This window comes from Neoarius graeffei, chromosome 11 (genome assembly GCF_027579695.1).
Source record: "Neoarius graeffei isolate fNeoGra1 chromosome 11, fNeoGra1.pri, whole genome shotgun sequence".
Lineage (NCBI taxonomy): Eukaryota > Metazoa > Chordata > Actinopteri > Siluriformes > Ariidae > Neoarius > Neoarius graeffei.
In genome coordinates, this window is record NC_083579.1 from 38333667 (window position 1) to 38358736 (window position 25070).

Sequence of the window (25070 nt, forward strand, 5' to 3'; positions counted from 1 at the left end):
TGAGGCGACAGCGCTAACCACTACACCACCGTGCCGCCCCGTGGATAATTGTAGTATAAATAAACATTTAAACTGTATTTTAAAAAATTATTTCAAACTTCAGAAGCAACATGCAAATGTAATGCGCAGCGCAGACTTGTCATTTATCTATGCCGAATCACGTAAGATACTTTGTTTTGAACGCGATGAAATAAATCATAATTCCACCTTTTTGAATAGTTTCACAGCAAACTTCGTAGCATCTTTTAGTGCTTTTAAGAACAGCATTAAAGTGCGGATCACGGGTAAATTCAGGAGCAAGCTCAATGTAATTCCCCTATTTTATATTAAACTTTGGTCAAATATCTCACATTTTTCATTTTGTGCAATTTTTTTTTTACCTTGCGCAATATCAGAAAAATTCAGTTGAACTCAAGCCATTTGAGGTGAATTGGTCCGCCTCTGAAAAAACTTGGCATTTGGATTTCCCGGCAAACATTGATTTTCGTGATGTCGCGTGCGGGACGCCTCCCTCTGAATCCTACGTCAGCGCTGGTTTGTTTATGAGAAAACGAGCTTTTCTGCAAATTTCTTCAACGTTATCGCGTAATTATTAAAATGGTGAACAGATGTATCGTAGGAGGGTGTAGCAACACCAAGCTTGATGGGATTAGTACTCATCGTTTCCCAAAAGACCGGACAATGAGAGAGAAATGGGAGCGCTTGGTCTACACAGGCTGTGCACTGAAACCGTGCAAAGCTCGCGCAGCCTGCTGGCGCTTCCGCAGGTAACGCCACGAATCTGGCTCCAGACTCCCTTGGGATTTTTCCAGATGCATCTTATTTTATTTTTTTCTGCTGTAGACAGATTGCCTTGTGCGAAATTACCCTTCTGGATGAGTGTGTAAAGGGACATGCTTTCAGATTTAAAAAAAAAAAAAAAAATTGATCCAGAATATGCACTTTAAGAACAGCATTTGTAATTCTTCCTCACTTTTGATGATGAAGCGATTGGCCGCCATTTTGCCGAGTCACTTGAGGTGATTATCGAGAAATGGTTCGAATCTCTCAACCAATCAGCGCACACGATTTTCTATAATCACCTCTGTATTTATACTAATTGCTATTAAGTATATTCATGATGATAAATGGACTCAGCGTAAATGAAACTGAGCTGTTCATGCTTTTAGCAAACAATGAAAATATTACTTCTTATAGCTCTACATTGTTTGTTTGCATCTAAGTTTTCCCAGCATGCTTGACACTACTATAATAATGAGTTTAATGAAAATAACCTGTAAATGAACTAATTAATATTTTGTTGTGATTTACAGGGAAGAAAAGTAATCACCCCCTGTCACCTGATTATGTGCCAAGCATTTTCACACACAAAAAGTCGTCTGCAAAACAAAAAAACACAAAAGCATTGCAGAAGTCTGAAAAGCGACAAAAGCTGAAGAAAAGGAAACGTGGAAGTAGAAAACAAGTTACAGCAGAATGTGCAGTGCTTGGCCTTCGAGACACTGATGTAACCACTCCTTCTGAATGCTCCACGGATTCCACTGAATTATCTCCTGAAGTTGCAGATCTCAAAGATGAAGGAAGTGCAGAAGCTTTAGATGAAAATGAAGCATTGCCTTTTGAGCTCCAATGCAGAATCCTGAGGAAGGAAAATCGTACTTTGAAGGAACAACTGAAAAAATACTTTCTCTGTCCGGAGTCTTTTTCAGAGGACAATGACAAAGTGGAACAATTTACAGGTCTTCCAACATATGGGATTATGATGGTGACGTTCCAGTTTATACGGCCTTATTTAAATTTAAACAGGAAGTTTTCACCTTTCCGGCAGTTCCTGCTGACATGTATGCATCTTCGACTGAACTTAAACTTACAGTTTTTAGCCTTCTTATTTTCCATTTCTTTGGAAACTGCATCCAGAGTATTTAGTAACACGTGTGATGTTATGTTCTGTCGCCTCGTTCCGGCGCTGGTGATCTGGCCAGATAGGAAACATTTACGGCAAAGTCTGCCAGTTTCATTTCAACAAAACTTTGAGAAATGTTGCTGTATAATTGACTGTTTTGAAATATTTCAGGAAAAACCGAGTGATGTGGAAACACCGAGAAAAACCTGTTCGCAGAATAAAAGCCACAACTCTTCAAAATATCTGATCGGTATTGCCCCACAAGGCGCGGTTTGTTTCGTTTCTCAGGGGTGGGATGGTCACTGCAGCGACGAACACATAACAGAACATTGCGGGTTTCTGGATGAACTTTTGCCAGGGGATCTGATCCTAGCAGACAGAGGGTTTGATGGAGGTGACGCTGTTGGATTGCCTTCTGCAAATGTAAACATTTCTGCGTTTACTCGGGGAACGTCCCAAATGAGCGCATTGGATGTGGAGGGCACAAGGGCGCTCGCGTCAGCCAGAATCCATGTTGAGAGGGTTATTGGAATGGTTCGTCAGAAATACACAATACTGAGCAATACTGTGCCCATATCTCTTGTACATTCAAAAGATAATGGAATAACATCTTTGGACAAAATAGTACATATCTGCTGTGCATTGACGAACCTGTCTGACCCCATGATTCTTTTTGAGTGAAAAAAAAGGACAAAATTCACTTTTATTTGAAACCCTCATTTTATGGATTACATGATGTCTGAACAGCTACTTTATTTTTTATTTGTGTAATACTTCTGACAAAGACAGCTTAAAATTCTTTTAACAATTTTTAGATGTGATAAAAATCATAATATCAATCACAGTTAATGTACATATTTGAGAAGGATTTGATGGAAATTTTTACCATACTGCAAATGGCACAATTCAGTGTAATTTGTCAATATTATACAGTGACAGTTTATAAACATTGCTGTATGCTTTATAGTTTGTATTATAATTTTGACGTGGAATTCTTGGCAAAAACTGCCAAATTATTGAATTGCTGCAGATTTTAACATAATTGTAACAGGTGTAAATAACTTGCATGGTCGTCAGTGGTAAAATTTGTAATGAAATGTTTGTAAATTAAAACATTTATTTGTAGTAAGAAGCACGTAATGTGTATGTCTGAGAGTTTTCACCTAATTTTACATTCCTTGAAATAAAGAAATGTATAAAGCGGCTAGAGATGATGAGATGAGATAAAGTCACTTGTTGGTCTTACTTGGAAGCGTTCTATAACCTGAACAATGCCAGTTTGATTTTGGGATTCTTTTTGGACCCAAACAAGACGTGAACTCTTCCAATTTTACACATACCTGACTCACGGTTCAATATTACACCACTGTCAGCATTTCTGCAGTAACACCACGTATTTTCAGGGTCTGTAGTGGCTGGATTTCTTTGTGTGGCAGAAAAGTATTTTCCGAACAATTCTCGCAAAACATAAATTATGTTGACTTTTTAGACGCATCATCTATATTTTTGTCCTTTAAACAATACAGGGAGTGCAGAATTATTAGGCAAGTTGTATTTTTGAGGATTAGTTTTATTATTGAAAATCAACTATGTTCTTGATGAACCCAAAAGACTCATAAATATCAAAGCTAAGTATTTTTGGAAGTTGGAGTAGGGCTTTCTTAGTTTTAGCTATCTTAGGAGGATATCTGTGTGTGCGCAGGTGACTATAACTGTGCATAATTATTAGGCAACTTAACAAAAAACAAACATATACCCATTTCACTCATTTATTTTCACCAGGGAAACCAATATAACAACTCAACATTCACTAATATACATTGCTGGCATTCAAAAACAAACAAAAAAAACAAATCAGTGACTAATATAGCCGCCTTTCTTTACAAGGACACTCAAAAGCCTGCCATCCATGGATTCGGTCAGTGTTTTGATCTGTTTGCGATCAACATTGCGTGCAGCAGCAACCACAGCCTCCCAGACACTGTTCAGAGATGTGTACTGTTTCCCCTCCTTGTAGATCTCACATTTGATGAGGGACCACAGGTTTTCTATGGGGTTCAGATCAGGTGAACAAGGAGGCCACGTCATTAATCTTTCTTCCTTTAGACCCTTTCTGGCCAGCCATGCTGTGGAGTACTTGGATGCGTGTGATGGAGCATTGTCCTGCATGAAAATCATGTTTTTCTTGAAGGATGCTGACTTCTTCCTGTACCACTGCTTGAAGAAGGTGTCTTCCAAAAACTGACAATAGGACTGGGAGTTGAGCTTGACGCCATCCTCAACCCGAAAAGGTCCCACAAGCTCATCTTTGATGATACCAGCCCATACCAGTACCCCACCTCCACCTTGCTGGCGTCTGAGTCGGACTGGAGCTCTCTGCCCTTTGCTGATCCAGCCACGAGCCCATCCATCTGGCCCATCAAGACTCACTCTCATTTCATCTGTCCATAAGACCTTAGAAAAATCAGTCTTGTGATACTTCTTGGCCCAGTCTTGACGTTTCATCTTGTGTGTCTTGTTCAGTGGTGGTCATTTTTCAGCCTTTGTTACCTTGGCCGTGTCCCTGAGTATTGCACACCTTGTGCTTTTTGACACTCCAGTGATGTTGCAGCTCTGAAATATGGCAAAACTGGTGGCGAGTGGCATCTTGGCAGCTTCACGCTTGACTTTCCTCAGTTCACGGGCAGTTAGTTTGCGCCTTTTTTTTTTTCAATGCGCTTCTTGCGACCCTGTTGACTATTTTGAATGAAGCGCTTGATTGTTCGATGGTCACGCTTCAAAAGCTGGGCAATTTTAAGAGTGCTCCATCCCTTTGCAATATATGTCACTATTTTTGACTTTTCTGAGTCCGTCAAATCCCTCTTCTGACCCATTTTGCCAAAGGAAAGGAAGTTGCCTAATAATTTTGCACACCTGATATAGGGTGTTGATGTCATTAGACCACACCCCTTTTCATTACAGAGATGCACATCACCTGGTATACTTAATTGGTAGGAGGCTTTCAAGCCTATGCAGCTTGGAGTAGGCCAACATGCATAGAGAGGGTAATGTGGTCAACATACTCATTTGCCTAATAATTCTGCACTCCCTGTAGGGGCATTTTATTTCAGTGTAACTCTTTCCACAATATGTGCATTCAACTATGCCATCTGGTGACGCGCCCAAGTACAGCTATTCTTTTAACAGAAACAGACCACATTCCTGTACAGTAAAATCTGTGGTATTTCCTGCAGTGTTTTGCATACTTCTCTCTGGCTGTTTCTTCATGGCTGCATCCCCATCTATGGCAAAACTGACATTAATTTCTACTCTACAAATACATCAGTCAGCCATAACGTTATGACCACTGACCGGTGAAGTGAATAACATTTAATGATTCTATCCAGATTCACTGTATATGGAGCAATCGTATGCTCCGATTGGCTACTCTACTACTAGGCTATCAGCTCATATACTGTGAGTAGAAAAAAAACAAAACGGTGGAGTGTGTTGTTGAACCAACCAAGGATGAAATAACTACTCAAAAACAAACCCCCAAAATTATCAAGTATTTAAAAGAAACAGAAATGGCTAAAAGAATATAGTATTTTGTTTGTTTTTCCCCCCCCAATATCTCCCATTCCACACTCCAACCCAGTCGGTGGCGATAATGCACCTTTAAGTTGGTTTGCCAACCACCAAAAAACTAAAGAAAAAGTAAGCCACAAAAAAAGCAACAAAATATGGAATAAAAGTATTTGATAGTAAGAACGTATCTTTTTTTATTTTTCAAGAATTATTATAGCATTTTTCACAAATTCTTGCTGTTATTTCACCAGTTTGTTTATATTCTAAGAGGAAATGGTTTTGTTGGACGTTTTGTATAAAGTTTTTATTCATCAAATTTGCAAAAAATAAAAATGTTCTGTTTCTCAAAATCCACTAAATGTGAACAGAATAAAAGTTATTCCACTCAATCTCGTCGTACATGGCTTATACCCAACTCGGTGCTACACGCCTCGTCAGCTATCAGCTCATGTACGACTCGATTTCATGGAATAACTGTTGAAAACGTGTATATGTGAATATCACTGGGTAATGTGTGTGTGTGTGTATAAACAGTACGAGTCCAAAGTTTGTACACCCCTCCTCATTCATAGATTTTTTTTTCTGTATTTTGACTATTTTCTACATTGTAGAACAATACTGAAGGCATCAAAACTATGGCATAACATATGGAATTATGTGGTAAACAAAAAAGTGTTTAAAAAATCCCAAAATGTTTAATAATATAAATTTTTCTAAATAGTCAACGTTTACCTTGGCGTTTTTCGCACTATTAGAACTGCTCAACTAAGTAAAGAGAAACGACATCCATCATTACTTTAAGCCATGAAGTGACTTTTAATTAATAAAAATAAAGCAAAACCATTGAATCAGAAGGTGTGTCCAAACTTTTGGTTGGCGTGTGTGTAATATCTCATTTCATTATCTCTAGCCGCTTTATCTTGTTCTACAGGGTCGCAGGCAAGCTGGAGCCTATCCCAGCTGACTACGGGCGAAAGGCGGGGTACACCCTGGACAAGTCGCCAGGTCATCACAGGGCTGACACATAGCCACAGACAACCATTCACACTCACAGTCACACCTACGGTCAATTTAGAGTCACCAGTTAACCTAACCTGCATGTCTTTGGACTGTGGGGGAAACCGGAGCACCCGGAGGAAACCCACGCAGACACGGGGAGAACATGCAAACTCCACACAGAAAGGCCCTCGTCGGCCACGGGACTCGAACCCGGACCTTCTTGCTGTGAGGCAACAGCGCTAACCACTATACCACCGTCCTAAACTTAGTGGTTTAATATTAAAGAGGTTTAAAAGCCTCTCTCTCTCTCGTTCTTTTCATCATGCTGAGTTTGTTGTATGATTTCAATTATTTATTTGTTGTGAGGCAAAAAGGAGAAACAGAAGAATCAGGGGTGACAGAATGAGAGCAGAATGTACAGTGCTCCACAATTATTGGTGCCCCATGTAAGGATTAGTAAAAAGAGTTAGAAAAAAAATCCACCTTTCGGTGAAGTCGCTTCATCTCACACTGGAAAAAAAAGAGAAATAACCAACTTTTAATTGAAATAAATTTGTGACAGCGGGGGCGTGGCCAAGCGGCAGTCTGGGAATGGAGGGCGGAGTCAGGGAAGGTGAGTGGTCATGTCACTACACCTTGTGTGTCTCCTCCAGTGACCGCGCCCTATAAGAACAGAGTGAGAAGGGGAGGTCGGTGCCGAGGGCTCGATACTAGCCTGCGTGTGTGTGAGAGAGAGTTTTGAGTCCTATGCTGAAAAGCAGCAATAAAGAGAATACTTCAAACGCAAACAACAGCCTGCTGTGCTTCTGTGCTCCACCCACATCAGGTTCTCGCTACAAAATTTATTCAGAGAAAAAAAATCCCTCGTTAAGAGACAATTATTTTCAACAAAAACACATGCGCCACAATTATTGGCACTCTTGGTAACAGTGGCGATCCTAGAGTGATTCACTCCCCGGGCGAAACCCCCTGCCGGCGCGCCCCCCCGCCCGTCTTTTTTTTTTTTTCGGGATTTTTTTTGGGGGGGGGACCTTTTTTTTTTCGCGCCCGCGCTCGTTAAGCCCCCCCCCCGCGTTGGGCTCTGTATTAGCCAACAGAATGTTAACAGCTTTACATGGTCGTTTAAACATTTCTCGTCGTGTGTTGTACGTCGCGGACACGGCCCGTTATAAATATGCTGTTACCAGAATGCCAATGATCAAGTCGTAATGTATTACTTAAGACTCTGTGTAATGTCATAGTAGTGTAGTACTATGGTAGTAAGGTCTTTCTGATGACTAGTACAAAGTTCCGCTGGCGGGATTGTGCATATTATGGGGCTACGACAAGTTAGGCACACACACAAACACACTGATGACGTCACCTGCGCAACTTTGGTATTGGGCTTCCCCATCCAAAATGTTCACCCCCCCCCCCCCCCCCCCCCCCCCCCCCCCGCCCGTCTTGTTTTTTTTTTCGGGGTTTTTTTGGGGGGACCGTTTTTTTTTTTTCGATGCCGCCCCGGGCGGCTGTGCTCCACCCACATCAGGTTCTCGCTATAAAATTTATTCAGAGAAAAAAAAATCCCTCATTAAGAGACAATTATTTTCAACAAAAACACATGCGCCACAATTATTGGCACTCTTGGTAATTATAGTGAACATAACTGAAGTACGTTTCCCTTTTAAATTGTACGGTATTTTTGAGTTGACTGGAGTGTGTAGGAACCTTCAAGCTGTAATCCATGACTTCCTGATTAACTGGGATACAAATATAAGGTGACACAGCAGCTAAATTCAGTTAGATATCCATCAAAATGGAAAAGAAACCCTGCCCCAACTGTAAAATATGGTGGATGTTTTGGGACTGTTTTTCCTCCAAAGGCCCTTGAATTCCATGAAATAGCAGGACATTTTCAATCAAAATCTGGCTGCCTCTGCCAGGAAACTAAAACTGGGTCATCACTGGATCTTCCAGCAGGACAATGATCTGAAGCACATGTCCAAATCAACACAAAAATGGTTCACTGACCACAGAATCCAGCTTCTGCCATGGCCATCTCAGTCCCCTGACCTGAACCCCATAGAAAACCTGTGGGCTGAGCTGAAGAGGAGCGAGCACAAGAGAGGGCCGAGGACCCTGGATGATCTGGAGAGAGTGTGTAAAGAGGAATGATCTCAGATGCCCTGCTCTGTATCTCCAACCTTAGAAAATGTTATTGGAGAGACTCAGTGCTGGTTTATTGGCAAAGGGAGGGTGTACAAAGTCTTAAATACAGGGGTGCCAATAATACGGGGATGTGGTTTTGTTGAAAATAATTATTTCTTAATGAGGGATTTGTTTTTCTCTGAATAAATTTATTTCAATTAAAGGTTGGATTTTTCAATTTTTTTTTCAGGTGTGAGATGAAGCGACTTCACTACAGGGATGGATCCAGACAGATGCAACCGATGCACGTGCATCGTTCAGAAATATATGTGCACCACTTGGCATCGGTCATGGGGTGCTTGTTTATTTTACCGGTAGCCAGCTCCATGGGCTATAACCATGCTCAACCAACAGACCAATGGTTCAGGATCTGACCACCTATGGTAAGCAGTGACGCTTACCTGACCTAATTACCTGTATTCTCACGATGCTTTGTATAAGCCTAGGTCACAACTGGACATACGATTTTTTGGCCGTGCGATTTTTGGCGTTTCCCAAATCGCTGCGTTTTTTTTTTTTTTGTTCGTGGAGAAAGACTCACGTTGGCCGTAAGTTCGTCTTGCAACCTGAAAAAACATAAGCGCCCGTAGAGTTTGTTTGACATGACAAAGAACCTCTGCGGCCGGTCTGCGGCCGCTCTACGGCTCGAAAATCAGCACGTATCACGCGCGCCCTCCGTGCGTTTCACGCACACCCTCTGTGCATTTCTTGCACGTAGACCGGCCGTAGGAGCACATACGGCCGGTTGTGACCGAGGCTATAGAGTCTATAGTATAGACTGTTTGCACATGACGTCATATGTCCCATGACCCTCTCTGGTTTAGCGGTGTCCACCATCTTTGTGGAATAACACATGCGTAGCAATAAGTACCTTAATACAAAATGCCGCAAATTTGCACAGTTATTAGCTGCTCGAACAATTCTGTTAAGGCTGGAGTCAGATTGTTTAGTTTACCCACTGTTAAAATGCCAGAAAGACCCCAAATGGAAGCTCTAACCCATAGACAACAGAGGCAGTGGCTTGCAAATCTGAACAAATCAGACATCAAAGAGACCAGCTATAAATATGTATGAGTATGTGCAGATCATTTCGTAAAGGGTAAGTTTATATTTCTACCGTTTATGTGAACCATAGACAAAATATATATAAAGATGTGACATACTGTAAGTGATATACATGTAAGCACTACTCCAATTTATATTGCAGTTATAAATGCATAGCACAAAGCCCAAGTAAAATGGAAGCATTTTCAACTTAAGGCGTCTTCAGGCCCAGACCAAAACGTCATCTATGCTACTCCAGGATCTACTGTATGCGGATGATTGCGCTCTTATCCCCATTCCTTTGATGATGCTCAGCTCATTGTTGACAACTTTTCAAGAGCTTGCTGCAGATATGGCCTTACCATCAGCATCAAAAAGACAGAGGTACTACGCCAGCCGAGGCCTGGATCACCACCATGCTCTCAGTCCATCACTGTGTGTGGAGAAGCATTGAAATCGGTCAAGAAATTCTGCTATCTTGGAGGTATTCTTGCACAGAATGCTAAAATCGATGACGAAATCACAGCACGCATCAGTAAGGCTGGTTCTTCCTATGGCCGGCTGCAACACCGCCTCTGGTCTGACCATGGCATACGGCTAAGCACAAAAGTCCAGGTGTACAGGACTGTGGTACTGAGCACTCTCCTCTATGGCTGCGAAACATGGACCCAATACCGTCGTCACGTCACAGCATTGGAGCAGTTCCATCAACGCTGCCTTCGCAAGATCTGCAACTTGACCTGGAAGGACAAAGTTCCTAACACTACAGTTTTAGATCGCTGTAAAATCCCAAGTGTAGAATCGCTTGTAACACGCGTACAGCTACGCTGGGCCGGGCATGTAGTGTGCATGGGTAACTGAAAGGATTCCAAAAGCCCTCATGTTCGGCAAGTTGTCAACTGGAAAAAGATTGCAGGGCGGACAGCGTAAGCGCTACAAAGATGTCCTTAAAGCTTCTCTGAAAGGCTACGGGATCGACCCTGGGTCATTCGAGAAGCCCGCCGAAGATCAGACTCAGTGACCCAGGACCTGCAACAAGGGATGCCAGCTGTTTGAGGAAGCAAGGACTGCCAGGCTGAATGAACAGCGTCGTCGTCGTCGCCATGCTGCTATTACTGCCCCGCGAGCTTCACAAGATTTGCAGTTTGTCTGCATTGACTGTCAGCGAGTTTGCGCTTCGCGCATCTGGCTGATCAGCCATCGCAGGCATAGACACTAAGTGGCCAGGGACGGAGATTCATCGTATCGATGACTCAATCCATCATCATCAACATTTGATCACATCAGGAACTTACTAGATCCTTACAGTAAACTTGCACTAAACTTTAGTATGCTTTCATCTGCTTCCCAGTGACGAAGCTAGTAGTTAACACCAGGTAATTCACGATGTCTGTGTAATTCACACTCGGCCACATCTGTACATCGTCTTCATACTCTACAATGTTGCTGTACGGATCCACCCTTGAACATTCTTTTATCTTTTTCCTGTATCTGACCTTGTCACTATTACTCAATTTGTGACATATTTGTGAAAAATTAAAGTTTGCTAATGTACTCTCCTCGGTCGCCATGGATGCTATACCACAAAGATGGCAGACACAACAAAATCTGATAGCATCATGGGAGATTCGTGGTGTAAGTGCAAACAGTCTATAAAACAAATCCAGATTGGGCACCGACACTCAAATTAGGACACGATAAGATCAAGATGAAAACTCATCTTGCAGTATCAAGAAGCAACAAGATAAATGAAAGACGTGCCAAGAAAGCCAGATTAGAAGCAGCGCAGACTTTAGCGAGTTTGGATAAACAAGGAGAACAACGTGGGTCAAGTTTGCCCGGTGAGATATTAGCGATGCTGTTCCAGTAACCCAGTAACTTTGGTTTACTTATACACCTTTTTGTTTTGTAACCACCCCCAATTTTCCTGGAGCCGCCCCTGCTTAACACTGTGACTTAGCATTTAAGTTTATAATGTAGTTTATTTATCAGCCCTGTGATGACCTGGCGACTTGTCCAGGGTGTACCCCGCCTTTCGCCCGTAGTCAGCTGGGATAGGCTCCAGCTTGCCTGCGACCCTGTAGAACATGATAAAGTGGCTACAGATAATGAGATGAGATGAGATGGAGTTTATTTATAATAAATCCTTACTCTATCCTTATCACTGCATATTCACACATGATCATAAGTTTTTTTTCATGTGATGATAACTATTGTCTAAGTTTTGGTATGAATAATAGTCTGTGATCATGTGAAAATACAGTGGTGCTTGAAAGTTTGTGAACCCTTTAGAATTTTCTATATTTCTGCATAAATATGACCTAAAACATCAGATTTTCACACAAGTCCTAAAAGTAGATAAAGAAAACCCAGTTAAACAAATGAGACAAAAATATTATACTTGGTCATTTATTTATTGAGGAAAATGATCCAATATTACATATCTGTGAGTGGCAAAAGTACGTGAACCTCTAGGATTAGCAGTTAATTTGAAGGTGAAATTAGAGTCAGGTGTTTTCAATCAATGGGATGACAATCAGGTGTGAGTGGGCACCCTGTTTTATTTAAAGAACAGGGATCTATCAAAGTCTGATCTTCACAACACATGTTTGTGGAAGTGTATCATGGCACGAACAAAGGAAATTTCTGAGGACCTCAGAAAAAGTGTTGATGCTCATCAGGCTGGAAAAGGTTACAAAACCATCTCTAAAGAGTTTGGACTCCACCAATCCACAGTCAGACAGATTGTGTACAAATGGAGGAAATTCAAGACCATTGTTACCCTCCCCAGGAGTGGTCGACCTACAAAGATCACTCCAAGAGCAAGGCATGTAATAGTCAGTGAGGTCACAAAGGATCCCAGGGTAACTTCTAAGCAACTGAAGGCCTCTCTCACATTGGCTAATATTAATGTTCATGAGTCCACCATCAGGAGAACACTGAACAACAATGGTGTGCATGGCAGGGTTGCAAGGAGAAAGCCACTGCTCTCCAAAAAGAACATTGCTGCTCGTCTATAGTTTGCTAAAGATCACGTGGACAAGCCAGAAGGCTATTGGAAAAATGTTTTGTGGACGGATGAGACCAAAATAGAACTTTTTGGTTTAAATGTGAAGCGTTATGTTTGGAGAAAGGAAAATGCTGCATTCCAGCATAAGAACCTTATCCTATCTCTGAAACATTGTGGTGGTAGTATCATGGTTTGGGCCTGTTTTGCTGCATCTGGGCCAGGACGGCTTGCCATCATTGATGGAACAATCAATTCTGAATTATACCAGCGAATTCTAAAGGAAAATGTCAGGACTTCTGTCCATGAACTGAATCTCAAGAGAAGGTGGGTCATGTAGCAAGACAAAAACCCTAAGCACACAAGTTGTTCTACCAAAGAATGGTTAAAGAAGAATAAAGTTAATGTTTTGGAATGGCCAAGTCAAAGTCCTGACCTTAATCCAATCGAAATGTTGTGGAAGGACCTGAAGCGAGCAGTTCATGTGAGGAAACCCACCAACATCCCAGAGCTGAAGCTGTTCTGTACGGAGGAATGGGCTAAAATTCCTCCAAGCACACCGGACTGATCAACAGTTACTGGAAGTGTTTAGTTGCAGTTATTGCTGCACACACCAGATACTGAAAACAAAGGTTCACATACAACCCTGATTCCAAAAAAGTTGGGACAAAGTACAAATTGTAAATAAAAACGGAATGCAATGATGTGGAAGTTTCAAAATTCCATATTTTATTCAGAATAGAACAGAGATGACATATCAAATGTTTAAACTGAGAAAATGTATAATTTAAAGAGAAAAATTAGGTAATTTTATATTTCATGACAACACCACATCTCAAAAAAGTTGGGACAAGGCCATGTTTACCACTGTGAGACATCCCCTTTTCTTTTTACAACAGTCTGTAAACGTCTGGGGACTGAGGAGACAAGTTGCTCAAGTTTAGGGATAGGAATGTTAACCCATTTTTGTCTAATGTAGGATTCTAGTTGCTCAACTGTCTTACGTCTTTTTTGTCGTATCTTCCGTTTTATGATGCGGCAAATGTTTTCTATGGGTGAAAGATCTGGACTGCAGGCTGGCCAGTTCAGTACCCGGACCCTTCTTCTATGCAGCCATGATGCTGTAATTGATGCAGTATGTGGTTTGGCATTGTCATGTTGGAAAATGCAAGGTCTTCCCTGAAAGAGACGTCGTCTGGATGGGAGCATATGTTGCTCTAGAACCTGGATATACCTTTCAGCATTGATGGTGTCTTTCCAGATGTGTAAGCTGCCCATGCCACACGCACTAATGCAACCCCATACCATCAGAGATGCAGGCTTCTGAACTGAGCGCTGATAACAACTTGGGTCGTCCTTCTCCTCTTTAGTCTGAATGACACAGCGTCCCTGATTTCCATAAAGAACTTCAAATTTTGATTCGTCTGACCACAGAACAGTTTTCCACTTTGCCACAGTCCATTTTAAATGAGCCTTGGCCCAGAGAAGACGTCTGCGCTTCTGGATCATGTTTAGATACGGCTTCTTCTTTGAACTAATAGAGTTTTAGCTGGCAACGGTGGATGGCATGGTGAATTGTGTTCACAGATAATGTTCTCCGGAAATATTCCTGAGCCCATTTTGTGATTTCCAATACAGAAGCATGCCTGTATGTGATGCAGTGCCGTCTAAGGGCCCGAAGATCACGGGCACCCAGTATGGTTTTCCGGCTTTGACCCTTACGCACAGAGATTCTTCCAGATTCTCTGAATCTTTTGATGATATTATGCGCTGTAGATGATGATCTGTTCAAACTCTTTGCAATTTTACACTGTCGAACTCCTTTCTGATATTGCTCCACTATTTGTCGGCGCAGAATTAGGGGGATTGGTGATCCTCTTCCCATCTTTACTTCTGAGAGCCGCTGCCACTCCAAGAAGCTCTTTTTATACCCAGTCATGTTAATGACCTATTGCCAATTCACCTAATGAGTTGCAATTTGGTCCTCCAGCTGTTCCTTTTTTGTACCTTTAACTTTTCCAGCCTCTAATTGCCCCGTCCCAACTTTTTTGAGATGTGTTGCTGTCATGAAATTTCAAATGAGCCAATATTTGGCATGAAATTTCAAAATGTCTCACTTTCGACATTTGATATGTTGTCTATGTTCTATTGTGAATACAACATCAGTTTTTGAGATTTGTAAATTATTGCATTCTGTTTTTATTTACAATTTATACTTTGTCCCAACTTTTTTGGAATCGGGGTTGTACTTTTGCCACTCACAGATATGCAATATTGGATCATTTTTGTCTCATTTGTTTAACTTGGTTCTCTTTCTACTTTTAGGACTTGTGTGAAAATCTGATGGTCTTTTAGGTCATATTTATGCAGAAATAGGGAAAATTCTAAAGGGTTCACAAACTTTCAAGCACCACTGTAAGAAACGTTGAAAATCCATGACGTGAAGTTTTTTTTTTTCATTTCTCAGACACACATGAGAGCACAGAGGGCTGTCTGCGCGCGCGCTGTAACAGCAGCAGTTCCTCCCCCTGAGGGGAGACAGGGTTCTGAAAGCGGGCCTCGTGCTCAATCTTGTTCTATCCGCTGCGTGCTGTTGCCATGGAGACGAAGTCAACACTGCACACACTGCAGACTGTGTTTAAGTGCAGTGGAGTGGATCAGCCCTGTCTCTCAGCACAGACGCACAGCATTTCTCTCTGATTTAGCTCTGAAACTCTGTTCTCCCATCATCACAGCAGGGTGAGTCTTTCTGATCATTACACACGTTTTACTTTACAAACTAACGGTGTGTGTGTAATGTAATATATATACATATATTACCCCAAACATATATATACACACATATACACTACCGTTCAAAAGTGAAGTTTGTGAAGTTTGGGGTCACCCAGACAATTTTGTGTTTTCCATGAAAAGTCACATTTTTATTTACCACCATAAGTTGTAAAATGAATAGAAAATATAGTCAAGACATTTTTCTGGCCATTTTGAGCATTTAATCGACCCCACAAATGTGATGCTCCAGAAAGTCAATCTGCTCAAAGGAAGGTCAGTTTTATAGCTTCTCTAAAGAGCTAAACTGTTTTCAGCTGTGCTAACATGATTGTACAAGGGTTTTCTAATCATCCATTAGCCTTCTGAGGCAATGAGCAAACACATTGTACCATTAGAACACTGCAGTGAGAGTTGCTGGAAATGGGCCTCTATACACCTATGGAGATATTGCACCAAAAACCAGACATTTGCAGCTAGAATAGTCATTTACCACATTAGCAATGTATAGAGTGGATTTCTGATTAGTTTAAAGTGATCTTCATTGAAAAGAACAGTGCTTTTCTTTCAAAAATAAGGACATTTCAAAGTGACCCCAAACTTTTGAACGGTAGTGTGTGTGTGTGTATGTGAGAGAGAGAGGTGCTTCTGTGGATCACTCTGGGTTCTCAAACTTTTCCAGCCAGGAGAAATTATTCCACTGACCTCCTTATCACTACAGTACAGATTTATTTTATGAACATTCCAAATATTCATACAGTATATGGTATTTATTTATCTAACAAATTACAGCTGGATATAACTCAATATTCCACACAAACCCAAACCGGATAAGCTGCAGATTTCTTATTAATGCACAGCACTTTTTTTTAAGTTTACATTTGTTTATTTTATTCAGGTTACAGAGATTTACATTAAAACCAGTCTAAGGTGACTCATTAGATTAAACTCTTGCACTGAAATTAAAAAAAACAAACAAAAACTGCATTTACTGAAGAATTTGTGCTTTAACGGAGCTGAAAGTAGGAAATAATGAATAAAGGTTTTAGAGAAAGAAGGATAACGAGTACGAAATTAAGATAAGATAAACTTGATTGATCCCCATACAGGGAATTCACCTGTTACAGCATCTCCAAATAGAGAGAGAGAGAGAGAGAGAGAGAGAGAGTGAGTATTTATGCCTATATGTAATAATAGAGTTTTTTCATCGTAAAATGTGTACATAAATGTGAAATGCATGACAATATACACTTTTTGTGTCGAAAAATTACACAAATTATGTATAGCACTATAATTTACATATTTTGTGTCAATATTAAATAAAATTACTGGAAGAATTCACTCTTTATTTTTTTTTTAAGACACCGTTATGTGCAGTTTTAAAATGAACACAACCTCTGAATTTGTTCACAACATGCAGTACTATGTGTAGACTGATCTGATCTACATAAACTTGAGTTTGTGTTATAGTTGACACTGAAGTGTCAGGGTTTTACTGCATGAGCTGCTTGATTTAGATGAACAGCAGCCAGTCTGCAGACTGATAATGACATCAACTTGCCATTTTGTTTCATTTTCTTGTATACTTTTGTACAAAAAAATCATACCTTATATGATAATCTCTTCATTATGTTGTTCACTTAAAAAAAACAAAACCCTCAGCTCAGTGGTGATTGAGCTCCTCTGAACATCCTGTCCGTTTCTCAGAGACGATGTAAACAACACTGCTAACACCAGACATTTACAGAGGTGGACAGTAACGAAGTACATTTACTTGAGTACTGTACTTAAGTACACTTTTTGAGTATCTGTACTTTACTTGAGTATTTTTTTTTTTGGAAACTTATGACTTTAACTTCACTACATTTGAAAGGCAAATATCATACTTTTTACTCCACTACATTTCTATCAACATCCTCGTTACTATGAAGCGGCTTTGAAAGTGGATGTTTTTTTCTTTTCTTTTTTAAAACGTGATTGTTTTTTTCACAGGTGACACTGAGACGGCCAATCAGTAATCACTAGGGTCACGTCACGTCCATAGACTGTATAAAATTAAGATCAATGATTTCTCAGCAGCGTTATTTAACATGTTCAGTTGATGGCAGAATGGAAGGAGGCGGTTCTTCTGGAGAATGTACGCACCCATGGCTATAGCTAGAACCCATGTTTCAGTTTTCTGAAAGGATTAAAGATTCATTTCATTTTAAATGTTTGCTTTGTTTGCCGAAAACGAACCACATCACGGCCTACAAAAATTTGCCGTCCAACCTGCGGAAGCATATTGAGGGATGTAAATGTTTTATTCCAAGAGAAAGCTTGCAACAAAGTTGTCTGTGCTTTTAGAGCTAGCAATAACATTGCAATAGCTATGCAGTCTGGTTAGTCAAATGACTTTGTATGGATTTGCCCGCCAAGTTGCCGTAGTCTTGTCCATGCCTAACGTTAACACATAGCTGCTTGTAACTCGATTTTTACATGCTAACTTGGACACTCTTAGTTAGCATGTAAAAATGGAGTTACACTAACATGAATAACGTTAACTTATCTGAAGTCCTTTCAGAAATATGTTTTAGCATAATCTTGCCAAATAAACAGAATGTAGAAATCTTTCTTTTCTAGTAATGTTAGCTATCCAATATGATTTCGAGTTTGAAAAGAGTTTGCTAGCATGTCAGGTGGAGCTTCACTGACTAGCTAGCTTAACGTTAAACCACCAAGATGCACAGCATGCATTCATTTTGTGAATTCACATTTCTGTCTTTGGTAACGGCATTAGGTTTTGTAAGCGTTGTGGCAATAATACAACAGTGCGTTGACAGAAAATGTCCTTTTAATACTTAAGTATTTTTTTAAAGCAAGTACTTCAGTACTTTAACTTAAGTAAAAATTTGACTGTACAACTTTTACTTGTATCGGAGTAACATTTGACCACTGGGATCTGTACTTTGACTTAAGTAATGAAGTTGAGTAGTAGTTTGTCCACCTCTGGACATTTAGAAACTCATCAGTTCTTACTCACTACTCATAGTGTAATACACTGGCCCTTTGAGGATTAGACTGAAGACCCCTGATTACAATCATCTGGAAATCAGTGGAATGATAGTAACTCAGGTGAGGGATTTCAGTGGGGGATTTTAACTAATGGGGTTTACTAAGCAGTGTTACATTAATGCTAGCTCTCTGTATCTACAGTGTGAATAACTTTAGCTTGCTACTTGTTTTTAACAGCTATATTCAATGTGCTCTTGAAGCATATAAAGGTTGGCTTATGTTGTAGTTACAGTCAGAGTTAATTGGTTTTGGTTGGCAAGTGTGTGTTTCATGCACGGTGTCACCAGGTAATGCTAACCTCCAGTGACTCTGATCCACTGAGCTCTATATAAAATCTGGAGAGCTCAGAGCCCATTCTCTGCTGGAGAGACGAGTGAAGCCATCTGGCCGCCATCTTACTACACCCATCGCGTGTATTTGGTTTGTGTGTTAAAGCATCGAATCCAATTAAATTTGCCCCAAGAAAAGTATCTCCTGACTTTTTCCCCTTCATTACCTCCTCTTATTTTCTCAACTTTACCCACATTCCTTACATATCTTTATAGTGCTCCCCTTCACTGTTATAGCTGTTTTTTCCCCTTTTCCAGTCCAGTCTCTGGGTTTTTTGTTTGTTTGCTTTTTTGAATGGCTCTTTTACTATTATAATTATTGTTACGATTATTTCAGTTTTTATCTTATGCAGTGTATCTTTCTCTTTCGTATAGTTCTTCTTCCTTTCTATAATTCACTAACTAACTAACTAACTAACTAACTAACTAACTAACTAACTAACTAACCAACCAACCAACCAACCAACCAACACAAAGGCTGTACAATACTTCCTTTCTCTTTAGGACAGTTGTTAAAACAGGATTATTTTCTCATGTTATTTGCCATTTTTTATTCATTCTCACATATCTTAACAGTATTTATTGGTCACATAATTCACTGTGGTGTAGTGGTTAGCGCCGTCGCCTCACAGCAAGAAGGTCCAGGTTCGAGCCCCGTGGCCGGCGAGGGCCTTTCTGTGTGGAGTTTGCATGTTCTCCCCATGTCTGCGTGGGTTTCCTCTGGGTGCTCCGGTTTCCCCCACAGTCCAAAGACATGCAGGTTAGGTTAACTGGTGACTCTAAATTGACCGTAGGTGTGAGTGTGAATGGTTGTCTGTGTCTATGTGTCAGCCCTGTGATGACCTGGCGACTTGTCCAGGGTGTACCCCGCCTTTCGCCCGTAGTCAGCTGGGATAGGCTCCAGCTTGCCTGTGACCCTGTAGAACAGGATAAAGCAGCTAGAGATAATGAGATGAGATAAATGAGATAATTCACTGTCATTTTAGACACAAACAATTCAATTTCGATGCGTTTTTCTTTTTAAGACCACGCAGTGTTTAGCAAATGGGGTAACCTTTAAATGTGGTAAACAAATGCAATGAGAAACACAATGTCTGACAGTATGGATGCTAGATGCACCATCTAGCCAAGCGCTTCAGTGAGAAGATGACTGGACTGGACCCACGCTCCGCAAGCAGCTGACAAAACTCATCTTGCATAGGCATAAATGATTTAATTTTCCAATGCATACATCATTCATAGTTCTGATAAAAATCGCATTTGTTTGTCACATTGTATGCCAAGTTGTATTTCTCATTGCATTTGTTTACCATATTAAAGGTTACCCCATTTGCTAAACACTGCGTGGTCTTAAAAAGAAAAAGCATCAAAATTGAATCGGTTGTGTCTAAAATGACAGTGAATTATATAACCAATAAATACTGTTAAGACATGAGTGTGAGAATGAAGTGAAAATGGCAAATAACATGAGAAAATAATCCTGTTTCAACAACTGTTCTAAACAGAAAGGAAGTATTGTACAGCCTTTGTATTGTCAAGTTTCAAGTCAAGTTTATTTGTATAGCGCTTTTAACAATAAACATTGTCGCAAAGCAGCTTTACAGAATTTGAATGACTTTAAACATGAGCTAATTTTATCCCTAATCTATCCCCAATGAGCAAGCCTGTGATGACGGTGGCAAGGAAAAACTCCCTCAGACAACATGAGGAAGAAACCTCGAGAGGAACCAGACTCAAAAGGGAACCCATCCTCATTTGGGCAACAACAGACAACATGACTATAACATTAACAGTTTTAACATGAAGTCAGTTTTGTTGATGTTATAAACTCTTCATTGATGGAAACTTGAGTGCAAAACTGTTCATGACTACTGCAGTCCTCAGCCATAAAAGCATTACTGTAAGAGTCCAGAGCATCTTCCAAGTGTGACTTTCAACTGTCCACATGGGGCCATCCTCCACAGGAGCGATGCGATGAGACTCCAACCAGACACAGGGCATCAGGATGGATCAGGCAGGTCCGAGGAGCAGAAGAGGTCAGGGACAGATTGGGGGGGGGGGGGGGGGGGAGAGAGAAAACACAGGTTGTTAGGTATGCCCAATGTCACCTGAATAAGTAGGAACAGTATACATTTTGTGCTGAGTACAAGTAGGGACTCCAGCAAAACTAACTATGACAGCATAACTGAAAGGGGAGAGCCAGAAGGTAACATAGGCATGAGGGAGCCCCGGTATAATAATAATAATAATAATAATAATAATAATAAATAGAAAGGAAGAAGAAATATACGAAAGAGAAAGATACACTGTATAGGAGAAAAACTGAAATAATTGCCATAAAAATAATTATAGTAGTTAAAGAGCCATTCAAAAAAAAAATTATCAGAGACTGAACTAGAAAAGGGAAAAAAAAACAATGAGTGAAGGGGAGCGCTATAAACAGAGGCGTTGCCAGGATGTCATGCTTGGGTGGGCATTTGGTTTATTTGGGGGGGGGGCAACAAATTACATTTCTTATTGTAGTGTATGTATGTGTGTATAAGTCCCCCATTTTCGTGATCAGACGTGTTTCCCATGATTAATAGCGCATTCAGACGGGTATGAGCAAATTAATAGGACAAAGATTTCCTAAATAATAGTTGCTGGTGATTGGTTGAAGCAAAGTGGATAAAATAACATAATGGTGGGAAATCTGCACTGCTTGGAAGAGGTTTTGTTTATTGCTCTTGTGACATTTGCTACTTTTTATCATCATCGTCCTCACCATCATCATCTGCTTGACCCCAGGGAGTTGGGTAGCCCCACTGGGCTCTGAATCTGCTACAAATCCAGTAATGCAATTTGAACTACAAGATGTTTTGATTGAACTAGGTTTTGATTCCAGTAATTATCACCTACTAATGCTTCCAGTTTCACAAATGGCCATTTTTAGTTCTTTACAAGAACAAAAATCTTTTGAAACTATTTTGCGTAATAATTTGGAACAGTCCATTTTTAGTTTTTTTAATTTAAAAAAATACAGTTAGCATTGGAAGGTTCGTTCAAAAACAGTTGATTTGTACACTGACGGTTGATGACTTGAAAATTAGGACGATTGTCATTTCTATTGACTCTTCAGGAAAACCAGTGAAAAAAGTCATTTGCATAATAATTTGGAATGTAGTGTAAGTTGAGATCCATACTCACACAAACATTCAGAGGGTCAAACATGAAAAAAACAGACACATGAAAAAAAGGTTGGGCTTCATTATGCACCATATCTGCATCTAGTGATAAAAGGAAAGGACCTGTCATTACATGGACTTGTGTGATTAATAGAAGCAATGGAACATTTTTATATCAATATTTTTTCCCTTTTTTATGAATACAAACAGAACTTATAGGCTGCAATATAGGTGTATTAAAGAACTATACCTACTAGAGAACAAGAATAGTGGAAAATTGCTCTCAGTCTAGTTAGATAAGTGATCAGTTTCTAGTGTATAACCTGGAATATCTACAGTATTAGTCTGCGGTTAGATTTGGAAAATTCTAAAACAAATTAATTCATATCCAAATTCTTTGTTATTTGTTTTTCATGTGCCAGAATGACTAAATGTGTCTTCCTTGAATGCAGCATTGTTCTTCGGAGAGGTGTGAGAATGCGAGTCAGAGTAGAAAAAGAGCTTTCACATGCAGCTGATGACACACCAATGATGAGTATCGGAGGAAGTGCTGGGCACGGAGGGTGAGGGTGTCTGCTTTTTAAGGCTCGGTCCCACTGGCCGATGGACACAAAACGTATGCAAAAAGGACACAGCGGACGAGCAAAATTTCGGGGGTGGCTCTATCCGTTTTCATCCGCTCCAGAAATGGACAAAAATGGCGAAAATTTGCGAAAACAGAACGGAAAAGAACGGACGTGGGTAGTATATAGCGGGGATGTTAAACGCATGTTCATAGGAAGCCTAGCGGATGAAAGCGGATGGAAGTGGATGACAGCTCCGAAGGGGTTACCGGTGATAACTGAGAAGCGGACGCATAGCAGAAAGAGCGGATGCATAGCGGAAGAAGGGGATGCATCACGTACGCCTAACGGAAACAAAGGGGATGTTGCGCGGATGTATATCGGATGCAGACCGTTCACTGCGCATGCGGGGGGTATGAATTGCGTCTGCTCCGCGGATATAAAGGGATGCAGCACGCACGCCGTCAGCATAAAGCGGAAAGACGTGCTGGCGGCTACATCGATACATCTCTACTACTAGATGATTTTCTCCCCCTTTTTATACAAAATATCGATTGTCCGCTAGGTGTCCTTCTACATACTCTAGACATACTCCAGACATCCTAAATATACGAGATACATCCCAGATATAAACGCTTTGTCCGTTTTGAATACTTTATATACGAGATGCATACGCTTACATCCTTTCTATTTCCGTGCTACTAACGATGAATAGACGTTTCATGTACCTTATCTTTCCTCCCTCTTTCCGTTTTCAGCTGCAGCGGATGTGAGTTGCGAGGATGCCCAGAGGATGCAGAGAGGATACAGCAGACGTTTAACGGATGATAACAGACATAGAACGTTTGTTGCTAGTATATGTCGCGGATTTACATCGTACATGGCGGAAAGTTCATCCGTTCTAAAAGTTTTGTGCAGCTCAAAACTTTTTGCGCGGATGAAATCACAGTGGACGGATGCTCGATGGATAGAGCGTATGAAGCACGTATGCAATGAGTACACAACGGATGCGTAGCGTTTTCCAACGGATGGCAAAGATTTTTTTACGTTTTACATCCTCTTTGCATCCGTAAGTGCAGTGGGACCGGGCGTTTAATGAGAAACCTATGCATGACTATCAGAAGGGAAAGTAAGCAATGTATTACTGTTAACTATTAACTCGGAATCTACAGTACTGCCGTACACACTGACTTTGCTACTACCGCATGTGCGTAGAGCGAGCACGCGCGCAGCTTTTTTATATATAGGGTGGGCAGGGCACCCCCCCTCCCCTTTCGAAATGGCCAATGAGAAAGCAGTAGAGTGCAAAATGGATTTAAAGGAGAGCACAAGACGCCACCTCCGAGCAAAATCGCGCATATTGTGATGATATTCACAGGCGTTTTTTATAGGATGGGCAACCAATTTATCAGGGTGGGCAAGGCTTATCTCAGGGTGGGCACTGCCCACCCCTGCCCCCCCGTAGACACACCCCTGGCTATAAAGATATGTAAGGAATGTGGATAAAGTTGAGAAAATAAGAGAAGGTAATGAAAGGGGAAAAAAGTCAGGAAATGCTTTTCCTGGGGCAAGTTTGATCGGATACAATGCTTTAACACGCAAACTAAATACACGCGGTGTGAGTGGTAAGATGGCGGCCAGATGGCGTCACTCGTCTCTCCAGCAGGGAATGGGTTCTGAGCTCTCATCTCATCTCATTATCTCTAGCCGCTTTATCCTTCTACAGGGTCGCAGGCAAGCTGGAGCCTATCCCAACTGACTACGGGCGAAAGGCGGGGTACACCCTGGACAAGTCGCCAGGTCATCACAGGGCTGACACATAGACACAGACAACCATTCACACTCACATTCACACCTACGGTCAATTTAGAGTCACCAGTTAACCTAACCTGCATGTCTTTGGACTGTGGGGGAAACCGGAGCACCCGGAGGAAACCCACGCGGACACGGGGAGAACATGCAAACTCCGCACAGAAAGGCCCTCGCCGGCCCCGGGGCTCGAACCCAGGACCTTCTTGCTGTGAGGCGACAGCGCTAACCACTACACCACCGTGCCGCCGTTCTGAGCTCTCTATATTTTATATAGAGCTCAGTGCTTTGGCCGTGGTGTGTAATAAACATTATGGGAGTTGTATAACATCGAAACTGGAATTTTAACGGTGAGAGGATTCACCTCGGTGATGGCTAGAGTAAAATGTTTGAGGTGAGTTTTATTTGAAATTGTTTCTTAATTCATATTTACATGCAAAAACAACATCTGTTGCTGTTATTTTTTAATACTGGTTTAGTTCAGGTTTTAACAGAACTGTTAGACTGTATACAGTTAGGTCCATAAATATTTGGACAGAGGCAACATTTTTCTAATTTTGGTTCTGTACATTACCACAATGAATTGTGAACAAAACAATTCAGATGCAGTTGAAGTTCAGACTTTCAGCTTTAATTCAGTGGGTTGAACAAAATGATTACATAAAAATGTGA

The 25070-nt window shown here is 40.9% G+C and overlaps 1 protein-coding gene across 3 annotated transcripts in view; it reads left to right on the top strand.

The window, feature by feature from the left end:
• The window catches only part of LOC132894251 (uncharacterized), a 42595-nt gene extending 33692 nt beyond the window's left edge, over positions 1-8903 (top strand). The window contains exon 5 of one of the 3 annotated variants that reach the window (XM_060933841.1): positions 8847-8903. In XM_060933841.1, the coding sequence (XP_060789824.1) occupies positions 8847-8857 (11 nt within the window). In that variant the 3' untranslated portion in view covers positions 8858-8903. Of the gene's footprint in view, positions 1-1313; positions 2908-8846 lie in introns of those variants that run through there. The other 2 variants (XM_060933839.1, XM_060933840.1) reach the window with 2 other exon arrangements.
• The last annotated feature ends 16167 nt before the right edge of the window (positions 8904-25070 follow it).